Below are 17,173 nucleotides of genomic sequence, written 5' to 3' on the forward strand. Positions count from 1 at the left end.
GAATATTGCTCAGCCCCATGGATTCTCCAGTATGGGGTTCCATGGGGGTCAGTTCTGTCCCCCATGCTATTTAACATCTACATGAAACCGTTAAGTGTGGTCATCCAGAGTTTTGGGGCACGCTGTCATCAGTACGCTGATGACACACAGCTCTATTTCTCCTTTTCATCTTCTTCAGGTGAGGCTGTAGATGTGCTAAATTGGTGCCTGGCTGTGACAATGGACTGGATGAGGGCTAATAAACTGAAACTCAATCCAGACAAGACTGAGATGCTGTTGGTGGGTGGTTCTGCTGACCGGATGGAGGGTGCTCAACCTGTTCTGGATGGGGTTGCACTCCCCCTGAAGGAGCAGATTCATAGCTTGGGGGTTCTCCTTGAGCCATCTTTGTCACTTGAGGCTCAGGTGGCCTCAGTGGCATGGAGTGCCTTCTACCAACTATAGTTGGTGGCCCAGCTACGCCCCTATCTGGACAGGGATAACCTGGCTTCAGTTGTCTATGCTCTGGTAATCTCCAAGTTAGATTACTGCAATGCACTCTATGTGGGGCTGCCTTTGAAGATGGTTGAGAAACTGCAGCTCATGCAAAATACAGTGGCCAGATTGATAATAGGGACCAGAAGGTCTGAACATATAAGACCAACTCTGCCCTGCTTGCACTGGCTGCCTGTATGTTTCCAAACCCAATTCAAGGTGCTGGTTTTAACCTATAAAATCTTACATGGCTTGGGTCCACAATACCTGATGGAGTGCCTCTCCCGAAGCGAATCTACCCATATACTACACTCAACATCTAAGGCCCTCCTCCAGCTGCCTACACCAAGGGAAATTCAGAGGACAGCAACAAGGGAGAGGGACTTTTTGGTGGTGGCCCCCCAATTCTTGGAATGATCTCCCCGATGAGGTCCACCTGGCACCAACATTGTTATCTTTTCGGCACCAGTTCTCCAAGGCTTTCGGCAGCATATGATACGTTTTTAATCGATCCTGGAATGTCTTATGTTTATGGTTGTTTGCTTTTGAGATTGTTTGTTTTAAGTTGTTTCAGATATATGTTTCTTTTGTGAATATTGTCTGTTCATGTGTTTTTTATGTAAATGGTTTTTAATCTCTGTATATTGTATTTTTAATGTTTTTAATATTTGTAAACCGCACAGAGAGCTCCGGCTATTGGGCAGTAGAGAAATGTAATAAATAAATAAATAAATAAGTAAGTAAATAAATAAGTAAATAAAACACTAGTGTAGATCTGGCCCCAGTTTCAAAATGTAGATTATACCTAGCAATATATTTTGGGTTGTGCTCAGATTCCTCCCTCCCTCCCTCCCTCCCTCCCTCCCTCTAAATTGGTTCCCAGAAAATCTTATCACTTCCTATGTCTTGTAAAAAAAATTGGTAAGGTCAGATTCCTGGGAATTCCTTCTTATTTGGGTCCACAGTGGGTTTCTCCAGAATTTCTAGCTGGGAGAAGGGCAAAGTTATCACTGTGGTTTCAACTTGAACATATTCACTGAGCATCAGTCTGCCCCTTGGCCCTCTGCATATTTCAGGCTTTGGATTCCACTACACATTTAGAGTGTGGCAGAGAGCTCTGCCTGGGGTCAAGATACCTGGAGTAAATGGTTGGAAAGAATATGGGTAAGAACTGAATCACAGCAGTCGCTTGTACATTAGCTGGCTGTAAATATCAACAGTCCAGGGCATAAACCGAAGGCCACCTGCACTACAGCCAAAGCAGCATGCATATACCCCTATTTCCCTTGTTTGGTACCATCTTTATACAAGTGAAAAGGTGAATTAAATGCATTCTTGCATCAATCAAGTCCTTGCACCTTGGATAGCTCCTTCAAGTTCTGACTGAAACCCGCAGCGGATATGCCCCCTCCCCGACATCAGAGCCTCCAGCCACTGCTGTGCCAGTGGTAGCAAACCTCTTGGTGCCACAAAGTCAAGTCCTAAATAGAAGAGTGTGTCACACTACTGCACGCTCACGCTGTGCAACCCGCCCCTGTTGTGCCTTGGGATGTCTCTGATCTACATTTGCTTCTGGTCTCCTCAGCTCAGGGAGCAGGGCTGCAGTGCAGTGCTGAAGAGGCAGACAGGACTGTAAAGCTGGGTTTGCTGAGGGAGATCTGTTTCCCTCATGGCCCATCCAGGCATAACACATAGGCTGCGCCACAGGTTGGCTATGCATACTGATGTGAACAGCAAGGAAGGTCACCCTGCACATAGCCTCAACACTGCTTTTTTTTTTTTTAAAGCTGTTCATTTCAAGTGTTGATACTAAGCCAGTCTACAAGCCAATATTTGACAGTGCCCAAAATATGGCAGAGAAATACAGTGCTTCCTTGTGAAGCTACAGTTTAGAAGTATAAAATAACATTCTGTCACACTGTTTGTGGGATGAACCATAGTCCGTCATGCTGAGAAGTTCCTTCGTATTACTAGAACAGTGACTGAGGTGTGTATGTGTCCCATTGCTTTGTTGCTTCAGCACATCTGTTCACTGCAGAAATCAGTGTCCAGAAGCAAAGTATGTAATGTGCAGCATAAAAGCCTCCTGCCTATTTGGGTTGAGACATGGTGGCAGGGGCCGAGAGCCATGGGTATGCCTAAGAAGAAGGCCAGGAGTAATTCAGGGAATTTTGTCACCCAAACTCTCCTCCTTCTTGATAAGAAATGTAATTTATCCAGATTAACAGCTGCTTCTGTTTTCTCACCTAATCTTCTTACCCTCTGGTTAGTCACACCTCTCTCAAAATCCCATTAATTCTCCTACTCTCTACTGATCTGAGCCAAGAGAGATTCAACAAAGAAAAAGACTGGCCTGCAAGTCATAGTATCCCTGTTTTGCTTTGTAAATGACAGAGAGAAAAAGACACTGCCATTATATAGCTACGCTAAGTTAGGAATATAAACTTTAAACTCTGAAATAATTGGAATTTCATAGGATGGAGTTTAATGTGCATACTATTATAAGCCAGTAGTAGGGAACATGGGGCACTCCAGATGTTGTTGGACTGCAACTCCCATCAGCCCTAGTCAGTAAAGCCAGTAGTGAGGGATGATGAGAGTTGCAGTCCAACAACATCTGGAGGGCCACACGTTCTCCATCCCTGTTATAAGACTCTTAAACTTTCCTGCTTCTTTTGTCATTGTTATTGAATTATGAATGGCTAGCTGAAGACTGTGTAGCCAGGAGAAGATTTGGAAATGGTAGGTCTGCGTGTTAGCATCCATGCCAGGTTCCAAACCTATGAACTGTTGATGTGGTAATTCAATTAATCAAGCAAGAAGTAACTTGCCCAGAATCAAAATAAGTTAGAGATTATTTTTAACTATCTTTTGCCTTCTTCCCAAAGTTCAGTTTGTCTCTTATAATCAACGCTCTTCCTTATTAAGGCTATTACAGTTTTGTTTGCTGAACTATGTGTTAACTTGTGGATGCTGTTAATTTATCATTTCTATTTAAATGTGTTTTTAATTGATGGGGTTTCCTCTACCCTGGCTCCACCTCATTCACTGCCACTGTGCTGGGAAGGGAAACTTGCAGCACGGCGACATCAAGCCAAGCAGTGAGTTCACCATTTTGCAAGGGAGAGGTGCGGGACTGGACCCAAGTCTCAGCCCTGTATGTGCCGTAAAGTCTACCTCTGCCCTGAAATGCTTTCATGGGAAAGCTCTGGAAGATTTTTGAGATGGTAGCCTCACTTTCATGAGGTTACAGAAATATGTCTCTTCTGGCCATTTCCCTACATCAATTTATTAAACTTGAGTTGGAAAGCGTATCATTGGAAGTAGCTCTGAGACCTGTACAGTTTGTGACCCATGAAACCAAGGACATACACTGTATCCTGCCAAGCAGTCAGTTTGCATCGGAAAATGTTCTGATGCCCTGGACCCAGGGTTGGCAACTTGTGGCCCTCCAGATGTTCTGCCTTACAGCTCTCATCATCTCTCACCATTGGTTCTGCCAGCTAGAGCTGATGGGAGCTGTAGGCTGACACATTTGCAAGGCTACAAGGTGCCCACATGTGTCCTAGAGACTAAGAGATCTAATTTAGTGTGTTTACTTTACTTGTATTTAGTAAACAACAATGCACACAAAAAAAGTACCGTATGTTAATATTTTGTCCCAATACACCTCAAGTCTTGGACCAGAAGTATTTGAGGAGGAACATTAAAGGACACTATATGTGATTTAAATATAGTATTATATAGATTTTTAATTGGAATACTTGTAAAAAATTAAAGACATTGGGCAGTATCCAGCAGTGCTGCTCCGCTTATTCCATTGACATAGTGCTACCAGAAGCAACCTCTCGCGCAATGCCAATAGTGTATGTTAGTGTGATGGGGGTTTTGAAGGAGCTCATCGTGCCAGCACACCTGACTGGCATTGTGCTAGAGGTCGCTTCAATGGCGTACGTGGAGCGGCAGCACTGGATACTGCTCAATAGCATGTACTTCCCTTATATCATTTAAATTTAAGAAAACAAGAAGGTATTGAAAACTGTTGACACCCTAATTAATTTTAGCAACTCAAAGAAATGCGCATGATATGCTGACAACCACTTTGCAATTGACACATGTTCAATTGTTCTAATGAACTTACGAAATGGAAAATTGTCTGTGGAAAAATAAAGCACTGGAGAATTCTCTGCCCCACATCACTCCTGCCAAGTGCTGGACACCTCCTTCCTCCTGTTTTGCAGTCCCAAGCAGATTACCAAGTCCCTAATAGGCTGCTTTTACACATGCAGGCTTGCTCTAACTGTACAGATGTTTGCGTCGCCCTCTTCGGTATTTATGTCACCTCTTCGGCGCTTGAAAGATGTATCAACAGAAGACCTTCCAAGGATTTCTTCTAAGGAACTGAGTCCAGTTTTTACAAAGTATGCTCTGCAACAGCCCTCCCTCCATACCCTTCCCCAAACAATCCAGGGATGAAAATGGCAAGGAATTAAACATCCAGTTAAAAACATAGATGGTCCCCCACGAATAAAAGGAGCTTCTCACCTTGCGTGTTAATCTTCTCTTTATCTCCCGTTTTTCTTCCTGCTCCTCTTGCTCATTCCGTGCTAGAAAAAGATTCACAAAGTTCCAGACTGGTTGGACATGTGGAGTACACAAAAGCCAGCAAGCAATTGGATGGGGTTATTAATGTCTCAGACCTTCCATCTGAGGGTCCCCTGGGAAGAGTGAATGTTTGCGACCTCTTTGCCAACAGATTTCTTTGCACACCTCACAAAACATCCAAATCCTTTTCACTCTGGCTATGTGTGAGCATTAATTTTATTCCTTAACATGACTCAGTTTGTACCAGTTATTAGGCCGGGAGCCAGAGCTTCTTCAACCATTACCTCTGTGCCTCAGGATCTATCTGCTGTAGGGAAAGGGAGGAACGATACCCCCACTAGTCTCTGTTGAGAGCATAACAACAGGGCAATCACAGCTCAGGGTTCAGTCTGATGTAACATTCCGCTTTTATGGAAGTGCTTTTGGAACGAGTCCCAGAGATGTTGAATGCAAAAGAAAATATGTTGTGGCAAGGGGCCATTCATGCAAGTTGACTGCATTTGATCCAATGAATGGCGGCAGCTTTCCAGGAAATGAATCAACTCCCAGCATCATCTATGGTGCCTACAGACCCATCATGGCACTCTTTCATATATATGCAGTTACAATTCAGGGAGTCATCCCATGGTTGCAAACTGTTACAGCCAAAGTGGCCAGTGAAAGGACATAAACTGACTTATTTTGCTTAAAATAAGTATTTTATAATTAATTAAAAATTAAAAAAACACACCACAAAAGGGAAAGCGGATAATAATCAGGGCTCTACAAGGAGCTACAGCCGGTTGCAGCTACCTGGAAAATATACCCCCATGTGATACATATCTTTGCAACCATGTGTCTTTTGCTTTTAAGTGCTTTATCTTAAGTGCTTGCCTTGCAAGTTCATCCGGTTAAACTTTTGTTCTGTGCCTTATTAATTACTATATCACTTTAAACAGTCATTATTTGCAACCCCCCCCCACTAATATACAATAGTTGTGTATACAAGTGATTTGTATATTAATTTTTTTTGATCAGGCTCCGATATAATTAGCTCAGCTTGCACAGCAGATGATTCACTGTGATGTAAACCAGCTTTGTCCTTCACGCTGATCATAGCAAACACTCTTTTCCAACAGCACAAGAGATGACTCTACACATGGACATCACCACATGGTCAATATCGAAATCAGATTGATTATGTCCTTTGCAGCCAAAGATGGAGAAGCTCTATACAGTCAGTCAAAACAAGACCTGGAGCTGACTGTGGCTCAGATCATGAGCTGCTTCTTGCAAAATTTCGGCTTAAATTGAAGAACGTCGGGAAAACCACTAAACCATTCAGGTATGACCTAAATCATATCCCTTATGAATATACAGTGGAGGTGAGGAATAGATTTCAGGGATTAGACCTGATAGACAGAGTGCCTGAGGAACTATGGATGGAGGTCCATAACATTGTTCAAGAGGCAGCAACTCAATCCATCCCAAAGAAAAATGCAAGAAAGCCAAGTGGCTGTCTGATGAGGCTTTACAAGTAGCTGAGGAAAGAAGGGAAGCAAAAAGCAAGGGAGAAAGGGGAAGATATATCCAACTGAATGCAGAGTTCCAGAGAATAGCAAGGAGAGACAAGAAGGCCTTCTTAAATGAACAATGCAAAGAAATCGAGGAAAACAACAGAATGGGAAAGACTAGAGATCTCTTCAAGAAAATCGGAGATCTCAAGGGAACGTTTTGTGCAAAGACGGGCATGATAAAGGACAAAGAAGGCAGGGACCTAACAGAAGCAGATGAGATTAAGAAGAGGTGGCAAGAATACACAGAAGAACTATACAGGAAAGATCGGAATGTCCCTGATAGCCATGATAGTGCGGTCACTGAACTTGAGCCGGACATCCTCGAGAGTGAAGTCAAGTGGGCCTTAGGAAGCATTAGTAACAACAAAGCTAGCGGAGATGACAGTATTCCAGCTGAGCTATTTAAAATCCTAAAAGATGATGCTGTTAAAGTGCTGCATTCAATATGCCAACAAATTTGGAACACTCAACAATGGCCGCAAGACTGGAAAAGGTCAGTTTACATTCCAATTCCAAAGGAGGGCAATGCCAAAGAGTGTTTAAACTACCGCACAATTGCGCTCATTTCACATGCCAGCAAGGTGATGCTCAAAATCCTACAAGCTAGGCTTCAGCAGTATGCGAACCGAGAACTACCGGAAGTACAAGCTGGGTTTCGAAGAGGCAGAGGAACTAGAGAACAAATCGCCAACACTTGCTGCATAATGGAGAAAGCAAGCGATTTCCAGAAAAATGTCTATTTCTGCTTCATTGACTACGCTAAAGCCTTTGATTGTGTGGATCACAACAAACTGTGGCAAATTCTGAAAGTGATGGGAGTACCAGACCACCTTACCTGTCTCCTGAGAAACCTGTACGAGGGTCAAGAAGCAACAGTAAGGACCAGACATGGAACAACTGAGTGGTTCAAAATTGGGAAAGGAGTACGACACGGCTGCATATTGTCACCCTGCTTATTTAACTTATATGCAGAGTACATCATGAGAAATGCCGGGTTGGATGAATCACAGGTCAGAATTAAGATTGCTGGGAGAATTATCAACAACCTCCGATATGCAGATGATACCACCCTAATGGCAGAAAGCGAAGAGGATCTCAAGAGCCTCTTGTTGAGGGTGAAAGAGGAGAGTGCAAAAGCTGGTTTGAAACTCAACATTAAGAAAACTAAGATCATGGCATCTGGCCCTATCACTTCCTGGCATATAGAAGGGGAAGAAATGGAAGCAGTGACAGATTTTACTTTCTTGGGCTCCAAGATCACCGCAGATGGTGACTGTAGCCATGAAATTAAAAGACGCTTGCTCCTTGGGAGGAAAGCTATGGCAAACCTAAACAGCATAGTAAGAAGCAGAGACATCACCTTGCTGACAAAGGTCTGTCTAATCAAAGCTAATGTTTTCCCAGTAGTAATGTATGGCTGTGAGAGCTGGACTATAAGGAAGGCTGAGCACCGAAGAATTGATGCTTTCGAACTGTGGTGCTGGAGAAGACTCTTACGAGTTCCCTGGACTGCAAGGAGGTCAAATCAGTCCATCCTAAAGGAAATCAACCCTGAGTGCTCATTGGAAGGACAGATACTGAAGCTGAAGCTCCAATATTTTGGCCACCTAATGCGAAGAGAAAACTCTCTGGAAAAGACGCTGATGCTGGGAAAGACTGAAGGCAAAAGGAGAAGGGGACAGCAGAGGATGAGATGGCTAGATAGCATCACCGATGCAATGAATATGAACTTGAGCACGCTCCGGGAGAGAGCGCAGGACAGGAAGGCCTGGCGTGCTATGGTCCATGGGGTCACGAAGAGTCGGACACGACTGAACGACTGAACAACAACAACAACAGTGTTTGTGGCGTCAAAATCTAACGATACTCTTCAGGAACACAGAATTGCTAGGGAATTACTGGCTTGTTTGGAAAGCTATAAAACTTAATTTGGCCAAGGCTGCAATCCTATATACACTCACCTAGGATTAAGTCTCATTACACATTATGGGGCTTACCTCTGAGTAGACATGCACAGGATTGTGCTGTACGGATGCAATCCTATGCATGCTTATCTGAAAGTAAACCTCACTGAAGTCAGTGAGACTTACTTCTGAGTAAACATGCACAGGATTGGACTACAAAAGAACAAGAGCAAGTGGTGGGTTTTAACTTTGATTTTCTTGGCTGACTACTTGTAACCCAAATATGTTCTCACCTAAGCATCAAACTAAAAATGCTGATAGATACACATATTATAAAAATGACTTTACAGGAAATTTGTTTTAGATAATAACAGCATTAAAAGGGCATAAAATACTGCAGCCTCCAGCAGAAAGAGAAGGACAGCTGAATGGGGCCCCTGGCCCAGACAGGCCTCCATGGACATACTGCATTGTAAGTCTATTCCCTACCTTCCCCCTGCCCCTCTCACGGTCTTTGAATTCAACCCAGTAGCTACTCACGTTTGAGGATGTTCCTCTGCTCCAATTCTTCAGCAGTCGGCCTCTGGCTCAATCGCCTGCAGAAAAAGCCCAGGATCAATTTTTGGACCATATCATGTCCTCCAACATTCAGTGTATATAAGAGTGGCTCTTCACCTCATAATTCAAAAAGCTGAGGAAATAACATTGTTCTGACATCGATGGCTTGTACAGATATTACTGCTCGTAACACGGACTGGTAGTTTCCTCTATTGCCAACGGAGGGGAAAACAAACACGTTGGGTCATATTAGGCATGCCTCTTCTATCTCCACCTCAGGCTAATCGGCTGAGAGTTAGACGATGCAGATGCTTTTACTTAATTTCCTTCCTTCCATGCCAGCTTCCTTACTCTTACAAGTATGGCAAGCTTAGCTCTGTGTTCCTCCTGCCCTATGCTTGTATGAGCCTCCAAACTGTACCGTACTTGTCCAATGAGGCCGTGAAAACAAAGGCAGCTAACAGCCCAGAAAAACAACTAGGCATGATCAGCCAGCCTAGAACAATAGTAGTTCTTTTTCTTTGCCCCCTCAGTCCTTGCTTTCCCCCAGAAAACCTCAATTCCATTTCATAACGATAAAATGTGCTTTCCTGCCAGCATATCCTTTCACTACAACAAATGAAGTGTGCAGTGTAAATAAAGTGCACCCTAGAACATGAAAGCCACGAAGGAGCAGGAAAGAGTGGTGTTAGGAAAACAAAGATGGCGGTGAACACAGCTGGTCCCAACCTGTTCCTGCCACATTCAGCAGGAGTTTTTTCCTCTGGGTTCTACTAGAGCATTAACTCCTTCATCAGGCCATGCATGATTGTTTAGAATGAAGCTGTTATGTTTACTCTCCTAGAGCACAAACCATCAGGATGTTCTCCTATGAAAACCAAAAGGAACGATAACAAGAACAGGGTAGTCCTGATCCGTCTCCCTATTGACTTCAATGGGACATATAAGGGAGAACTTCTCAGTCAATTACATTCCTAATTTGTTGATTTGGCCATATTATCTTTGCATTTGCTGGCACTTTAGCATCCCTCTGTATTCTAAGGGTTCGAGAAAGACGTAGCACTGCAGGGGAAGTCACATTGGGTGAATACACCATGAACTAGGGAGGTCCTGAGTGCTTGATCAAAGGCCGCTCAGAAATGTGAGCACCTGATCAAATGTATGAGAGTTGGATTGGGACAAACACAGCAACCTCCCCCTTCCACTGCCCGAAGGCAAAGAAACATACCTTCAGGCTGTCAGAGGCAAATGCAAAGGTCCAGCTCCCAACATTACTGACAGCAGAGCTACGCTGCAGGCACCGTTTTCACTTTTTCCACTGGGGCTGTTGGGACCTGGATTCCCAGTTTAATCCCCAGTGGGAAAGTGACACTGCGTGCACCATTCCCACTGAGAGAGAAGGTGCCCAGGGGGCCTTGTCCTTTGGTGGAAGCGGTATGTGCAGCATCACTGGTGGAAGATTCAAGATGATAAAAGGAAGTACTTCTTCACACAGCACATAGTTAAAACTATGGAATCTGCTACTATCGGTGGCAACGGCCGCCAATCTGGATAGCTTTAAAAGGCGATTAGACAAATTCATGGAGGAGAAGGCTATCAGTGGCTACTAGTCCTGATGAGTATATGCTAGCTCTGTTATCAGAGGCAGTATGCCTATGTACACCAGTTGCTGGGGAACATGAGTGGGAGGCTGCTGTTGCACTCATGGCCTACTTGTGGGTTCCCCACAGGCTGCTGGCTGGCCACTGTGTGAACAGAAAGCTGGACTAGATGGACCCTTGGTCTGATCCAGCATGGCACTTCTTATGTTCTTATCACTTTCCCACTGGGAATACTGGGACCTGGTTGCATCCCCATTTGGAAAACATGCTCTACCAGGGGCTGGGGGTTCCTGCAATAGTAAATAGCTCCTCTGGGGGAGATTTTCATCAGGACCATGGAGGAAAGGGTTAAACCACTGCATGCTATGGTCCTTATAGGGGGCCCAAGGGCTGCAAATAAAAGACAACACAAACACAGGTACATTAAATGTGATTGTAACATGCAATTTGGCCCTATGCCTAATGTAAAAGAAAATTAGAGCCATTACTTCTCCTAATCTAGGAACCACATCTATGACAACATGAACTACTGGGAAAGTGCTAAAATGGTCAGGAGCACCCCACATGCATTTAGAACAAACCGGTACTTCAGTGCACACTTTGAAGGCAGAGAGCTCTATATAAGTACTGATGATCACAGTTATTATCCTTACAGCGTGGCCAATGTTACAAAGTGGATGTTTACAGACTTGACCTTAGGACCGTAAAGTAATTAGATGTGCGGCTTTATCAAGCTGTGCTTGGGAATAAAAATAATAATACATAAAGCGGCACAGCTTCGCATTGTATTGTGTAGCTCTCTTGCAGCCTTGCAACGTGTAACAATATGTTACATAATGGCTTTTCAGGAGCCTTATTAAAATGGGATGGAAGAAGGGGAGGAGGAGGAGGGGGAAGAATGCGGATTACACATCCTGGCTATGGAGGAACCATTTTCACAGAAAAGTTTAAAGGTTTTGAACCCTGCTGGAAAGAAAAATAAATTAAGATCTTTCCTGTCTCAGCTGCAAAAGCAAGTTAACACTGTCTGCTTCCACTCAGAAGGGGGAAAGTCCCCACATTTCTTACAGTTTAGCTTTTAGCATAGCAGAAGCAGCAAAGGCAACACTTCAGCGTACCTTTCCAAAGGGCGAGAGCTGCAACAGAGATAAGACACCATTGACTACACTTGAGATTTCAGTAGCTCATCACGGTGTTAATATTATTTCAGAACAGCAGGCCTGGCTTCAGCATGTGGCACCCTAAAACAGCTGTTGGGGCTCCAGTAGCCTGGCAGGGCCACTTGTTGATACCTACCCTGCTGCCACCTCTCTTCATATATATATTTTCCCAGGTTTGGATGAGTGACAGGTGGCTGGGTCTGGGGGGAGCTGCAATGTTGCACAGTTTCTTTAAAATCTGTTTGTAAAAAACAATTTCTGCAAATTACAGCTGTAATTTGCACAAATTACAGCTGTAATTTATGGAAATTGCTCCCCCCCCAAAAAAAAAAAAGAAAAGGAAAAGTTCCTGGATTTCGGGAACAACCCCCCAGCTCAGCTCTCAAAGGCAAGCTGAGTCTGGGGCACTGCGGGAAACCGTCAGGCCCCAAAAGGGCTGGATTTACCCATGAGGGACATTCCTAGTGATTAATGGGCAGAGGGACAGTGTTATACACCTGCCCTTCCCCCTGATGAAGGACAGCCCCCCGCATGGGAATGGAGTGAACAGTCCCCTCCCTCCCCTTGGGCTATAGGCCCATTGCAGGGGCTGGGCCTAGGGGTACCAGCAGGCATGCCTTCACTCAGACAAGGTAGGCACAATGCGTCCAGCTCTGATAGCTGCATAGGCTTGCTTGAAGGTTTCGCTGTATCAAACCAATGCATGCAAAACCGGCCCTGTTTTCCAGTTTTATTTTCCCTAGGTATTGATACACCTAAGTATGTCTTGTTACAATGGCTCAGGGATATTATGATTCAGTCTCAAATGGCTGAGATCGCAAGCTGTGTATCTAATAGGTTGCATGTTTATCTAACTCCTTTTCTAATACGTCCAAAGTATTTGGTTGATTTACCTAGCATTGGAGACAACCCATAGTTCACAAATCCTGCCCCCTGCCCCTCAATTATTAAAATACCTTTGAGGTTGCAAAATATGTGGATCACCACATATTTATTTATTTATTTTATTTAAAAGGTTTATACTTTGCCTTTTGGCCTTAACAAGGTCCTCTAAAGCGGCATACACTTACAATTAAAAATTAAACAAGGATACAATAAAAATCTGAGAGCATTAAAAAGCCCAATAAAACCATTAAAACAGGAGACAGAACATTAAATCAAAAACAATGTAGCAGAAGGGAAATATAAAAAGGAAATAATTCAGAACAGACCAAATGCCTGGTGAAATAAAATGGCTACAATATGTCTGAACATCAGAAGAGAGGATGTCAGCAGAGCCTCTCTAGGGAGGGAGTGAAACACAGTTAGATTTGCAGCCAGCTAGACCAGCCTGAAATGCAGCTCCCATGAAAGTAGTCAGAGGATGGTTTCGAAACCAATACGATCAACCATTTTATGCTTTATTACTTTACCCAAACATCTGTGTGCATAGCAACAAGAACAACAACAGTAAGGTGGAGGGGCTGAGAAGTCACCCTCTGTGTAATATTCTGAATCTAGATGGCTCCAATTACTTCTTTGTCTAGCCTCTGTGTCTGCCCTTCCACCCAGGAGGAGTACGTTGAAATCATCTCCATGAAAGAGGCTAGGCACAGGTAAGTTTAGAATGCAATATGTCCCTTTATTTCCACCAGCCAGTTACTTCACTAGACAATAACAATTCTAAGGACTTGACTCTTTACCACTGCAAGGTCCAAAAATGGTCACTGCCTGATCTCCACCTGCTCCACTCCAGGTCAGGTAGGTCCAGACCCATATAATAGCCCCATTGTCCAGGAAGATAACAGTCAGCAGCGGTTAAAGCCAAACCCTCTTCTTTTGCTTCCACAACTACTGACCAGTATGGATGTTCCTCGCAAGACCCAGCTTAAGGCCCTTCTTTCCTTGTAGGGCACTCTCTTCACACCTTGCTTGTCAGCCTTGTACTTTCCCACCTGCCTGCTGCTTCTGTCTCTGCCTTGCTTCTTCAGAGCTCTACTCTGGATTTCCTCCCAGTCTTCTCTCCCACTCCATTCTCTCTGTTCCTTCTCCCCCACACCGGTTCCTTCTCTTATGCTTTGATTCCCTTTCCTGCCTCACTCTGCCTTATTAGCTGCAACTGCAGTCCCTCTGCCAAGCTGTCCTGGCCTGCGAGCCACTGGCACTCTGAAACTGTGGAACTCCCTCCCTAGGGAACTCCCTCCCTAGGGAACTCCACCATGTCCCCTCTTTAATGAGCTTCCGCCACACATTAAAAATGTGGTTGTTCAGGCAGGCATTTGGGGTGGGCTAGGGTAATTTTAGAAATGTGATGTTTTTAATGTTGAATTTTATTGTATGAACTGTTTTTATTGTTGTACATCGGCCAGAGTGGCTGGGTGACCAGCCAGATGGGTGATGAATAAATTTAATAAACAAACAAACAAACAACATCATTCCTTGGCACCATGGCTTGTGGCTGACCCAGCTGGATTCCTTCAGCCACCAGAGGAGTCCTTCTAGGCTGGTAAGTGCCAGCGGCAACTCACACACAAGGAGAAGACGGGAATTGCTTTTTCCTTGGAATACATGGGTGTAATCTAGCTCAGTTAGGGAGTGATTTATTATATTGTTTTACTTAGGAAAAGTATAGGTTACACCAGGGGTGCAGGACCCAGGTGAGATACAGGACGCCCTCCTCTTTAGCCAGACACCCTCCATGTGTACAGGGTGACAAGAGTGACAACAAAGAGGGGCGGGCCCCTCCTCGAGTGTTTAAACAACATGCTTCCAGGAATGCCTGAGTAGTAATTTATTTATTTATTTATTTCATTTCTATACCGCCCAATAGCCGAAGCTCTCTAGTAGTGGAGTCTGGTGGCTCTGATTTTCAGTGGTGCTGTGATTCCATTCTGGGTTTCAGTCAGAACCAGCCAGAGCTCTAAAGGAGCTATCCAAGGTGCAGGATCCATTTTGGGGATAGGGGTCAGCACCCTGGATAGCTCCTTTGGAGATTTATGTATTTATTAATTTACAATATTTCTATACCGCTCCATATCTAAAACAGCCAGGTTTCTGGCTGGTTCTGTCTAAACCTAGAATGGAATCACAGCCCCACTGAAAATGAAGTCACCCGCCTCCGATGTGGCATAGGGCTAATCTCTAATGTAGGTCTGAATTGCCATTTTTTCCCATAAGCATATATTGACAGAGTGGGAAAAATACACCTCTCTATAACCATCCAAGTGTATGTCAGGCTGATTAAAATGTATCAGGCAGTACCTAATCTGCATTAAGCAATCCCGAGTTATGTGATTGTTGACTTGCTTAATTCACTAGGCCTAGAAAATATCTTTTTTTTAAAAGGTGGAAAATCCAGAGCAACAATAACCCAAGCAAGCTGTAAATAACAGTAAATATTATTGTTATTGTTACTATTATTAAAGCTGATCCATATATTTCCCCAATCAGTTAGGCTTGGTCAGGGGCTCCTTTGTAAGCGAAGTAAAAATCTCTATGACAGTCTGAGAACCTATATAATAGCATTATATTAGTTCATGCTGAAAAATATCTCTTGTGTGTTGGATTTAAAAAAACAAAGACTCCAGAAACCAAACACTGTGGACAAACCATAATTAACTCTAGACAAATACATTCATATTCTAATGAAGGCATAAATAAATTGAACTGGCTCCTTTGTGAAACAGGGAGATCCAAATACTCACTCTTGCTGATCCTGGGGCATTTACTTAAATGACCTCTCAAAAGGCAGAAAATTTAGAGTTTTTCCAAAATAAGAAATAAAAGGCTCAATTCAGAGACATAAATAGGCATTGTGCATAGCTAGTACTACACTGGAGAATAGATATTTGCATCTGGATCCACGTAGAGGCAAAACATTTTCTCCTTCTCTACATGACACTGCCTTTGCCCCATAGTTCTAAAGAGTTGTAATTCTAATACATGTTAAAATATGCTTTTCCCTAACTCCCACTGGAACCTGGTTGTAAATTAAATTCCTGGCAGGGAAATGTCAAAGGAGAATACTACTAAAAATTACAAGGCACTGTTTGTTTGCTCTTTAAAAGCATGACACTTCCAGTAAATAAATGTCTTTTGAGATTCATGCTTGAATGAATAACTTATTTGGCTGAGGTACAAAGAATAAGTCTGAATTGAGTAATTATTACAGAATGGTTTGTAGGCAAATGCCAGAAAGTGTGTGTGTGTGTGTGTGTGTGTGCATGCCTGCATACGTGTGTGAGAGGACATGTGTTCAACACTGACAGCCATGTTACGTTTTGCAAAAGCCTTGAATTTTCTCCAGGTTGCCATGACTTACAGTTACGACAATTTATGAACAGTACATGTCCTCCTATACGAAATCAAGTGATTTAGCATTGCTGCTACTAATAGTAATTACCACTACTAACAGCAGCAGGTGTAGTACTCATTAAAGAAATAACAAAACAATCTGGACATTGAAATGATTACAATGATTACTTGCACCCTGATTGAGGTAAGGAGATCAGTGCACAGGAACAGGCTTCTGTGCATGGAACCTTGGGTGTCATTTTGATGTACACCCCAGTGTGAAACAGAATGTGCATCCAGCTGCACATACTCGTCTCTCTGGACGGCATAGTTTTCAATAGGATGCACGCACCTTCACACGTGTCTCTCTCTTTGCATTCTGGCACAGCTAGTAATGGCATTGCTTTACCACAATACAATTTTTACACGTGGCTATAATAAAGCCAACAGTTCTGTTTTGCTTTGTTATATCTATATAATTACATCTCTCGGTTGGTACAGTTTATCTAAAATGGGTAGGTAAGTTAAGATGTAGAATTGTCCAGGCCCAGTTCAAAGTGCTGGTATTAACATTCAAAGCCCTAAACAGTTTGGGGCCAGGTTATCTGAAGGATCGCCTCCTCCCGTATGTGCCTGCCTGGGTCTTAAGATCATCTTCAAGGGTCCTTCTCTGGGAGCCCCTGCCAAAAGAAGTGAGGTGGGTGGCTACCAGGAAGAGGGCCTTCTCTGCTGTGGCACCCCGGCTGTGGAATGAGCTCCTTAGAGAGGTTCACCTGGCACCTATGTTGTACTTCTTTGGGCTCCAGGTGAAGACCTTTTTATTTTAACCAGCATTTTAGCACTCTAGTCTTTTAGCTCTGCTGTTTTAAATCTGTACTTTAAGTCTCTGCATTGCTGCTAAGTTTTATTCTGGTTGTATTATTTTGGGGGAGGTTTAAGCTTTCATATTTTACATTGTTCTATGTTGTACCTTGTGGTTTTAATTTTTGTGAACCGCCTGCAGAGCTTTGACTATTGGGTGGTACAGCAACAAAACAAACAAA

At 43.5% G+C, this 17,173-nt stretch overlaps 1 protein-coding gene across 1 annotated transcript in view; it reads right to left on the minus strand.

Annotated features, from left to right (window-relative positions):
* Positions 1–17,173, minus strand: part of PHACTR1 (phosphatase and actin regulator 1) — a 396,386-nt gene that overhangs the window by 18,402 nt on the left and 360,811 nt on the right. The window contains exons 10-11 of the mRNA XM_084850304.1: positions 9,080–9,135; positions 5,020–5,081 (exon numbers count right to left, since the gene is read on the minus strand). Of these exons, the coding sequence (XP_084706430.1) occupies positions 5,020–5,081; positions 9,080–9,135 (118 nt within the window). The remainder of the gene's footprint in view (positions 1–5,019; positions 5,082–9,079; positions 9,136–17,173) is intronic.

Source organism: Heloderma suspectum, chromosome 4 (assembly GCF_057233095.1).
Source record: "Heloderma suspectum isolate Gila_16-S chromosome 4, 16-S_ref, whole genome shotgun sequence".
Classification (NCBI taxonomy): Eukaryota; Metazoa; Chordata; class Lepidosauria; order Squamata; family Helodermatidae; genus Heloderma; species Heloderma suspectum.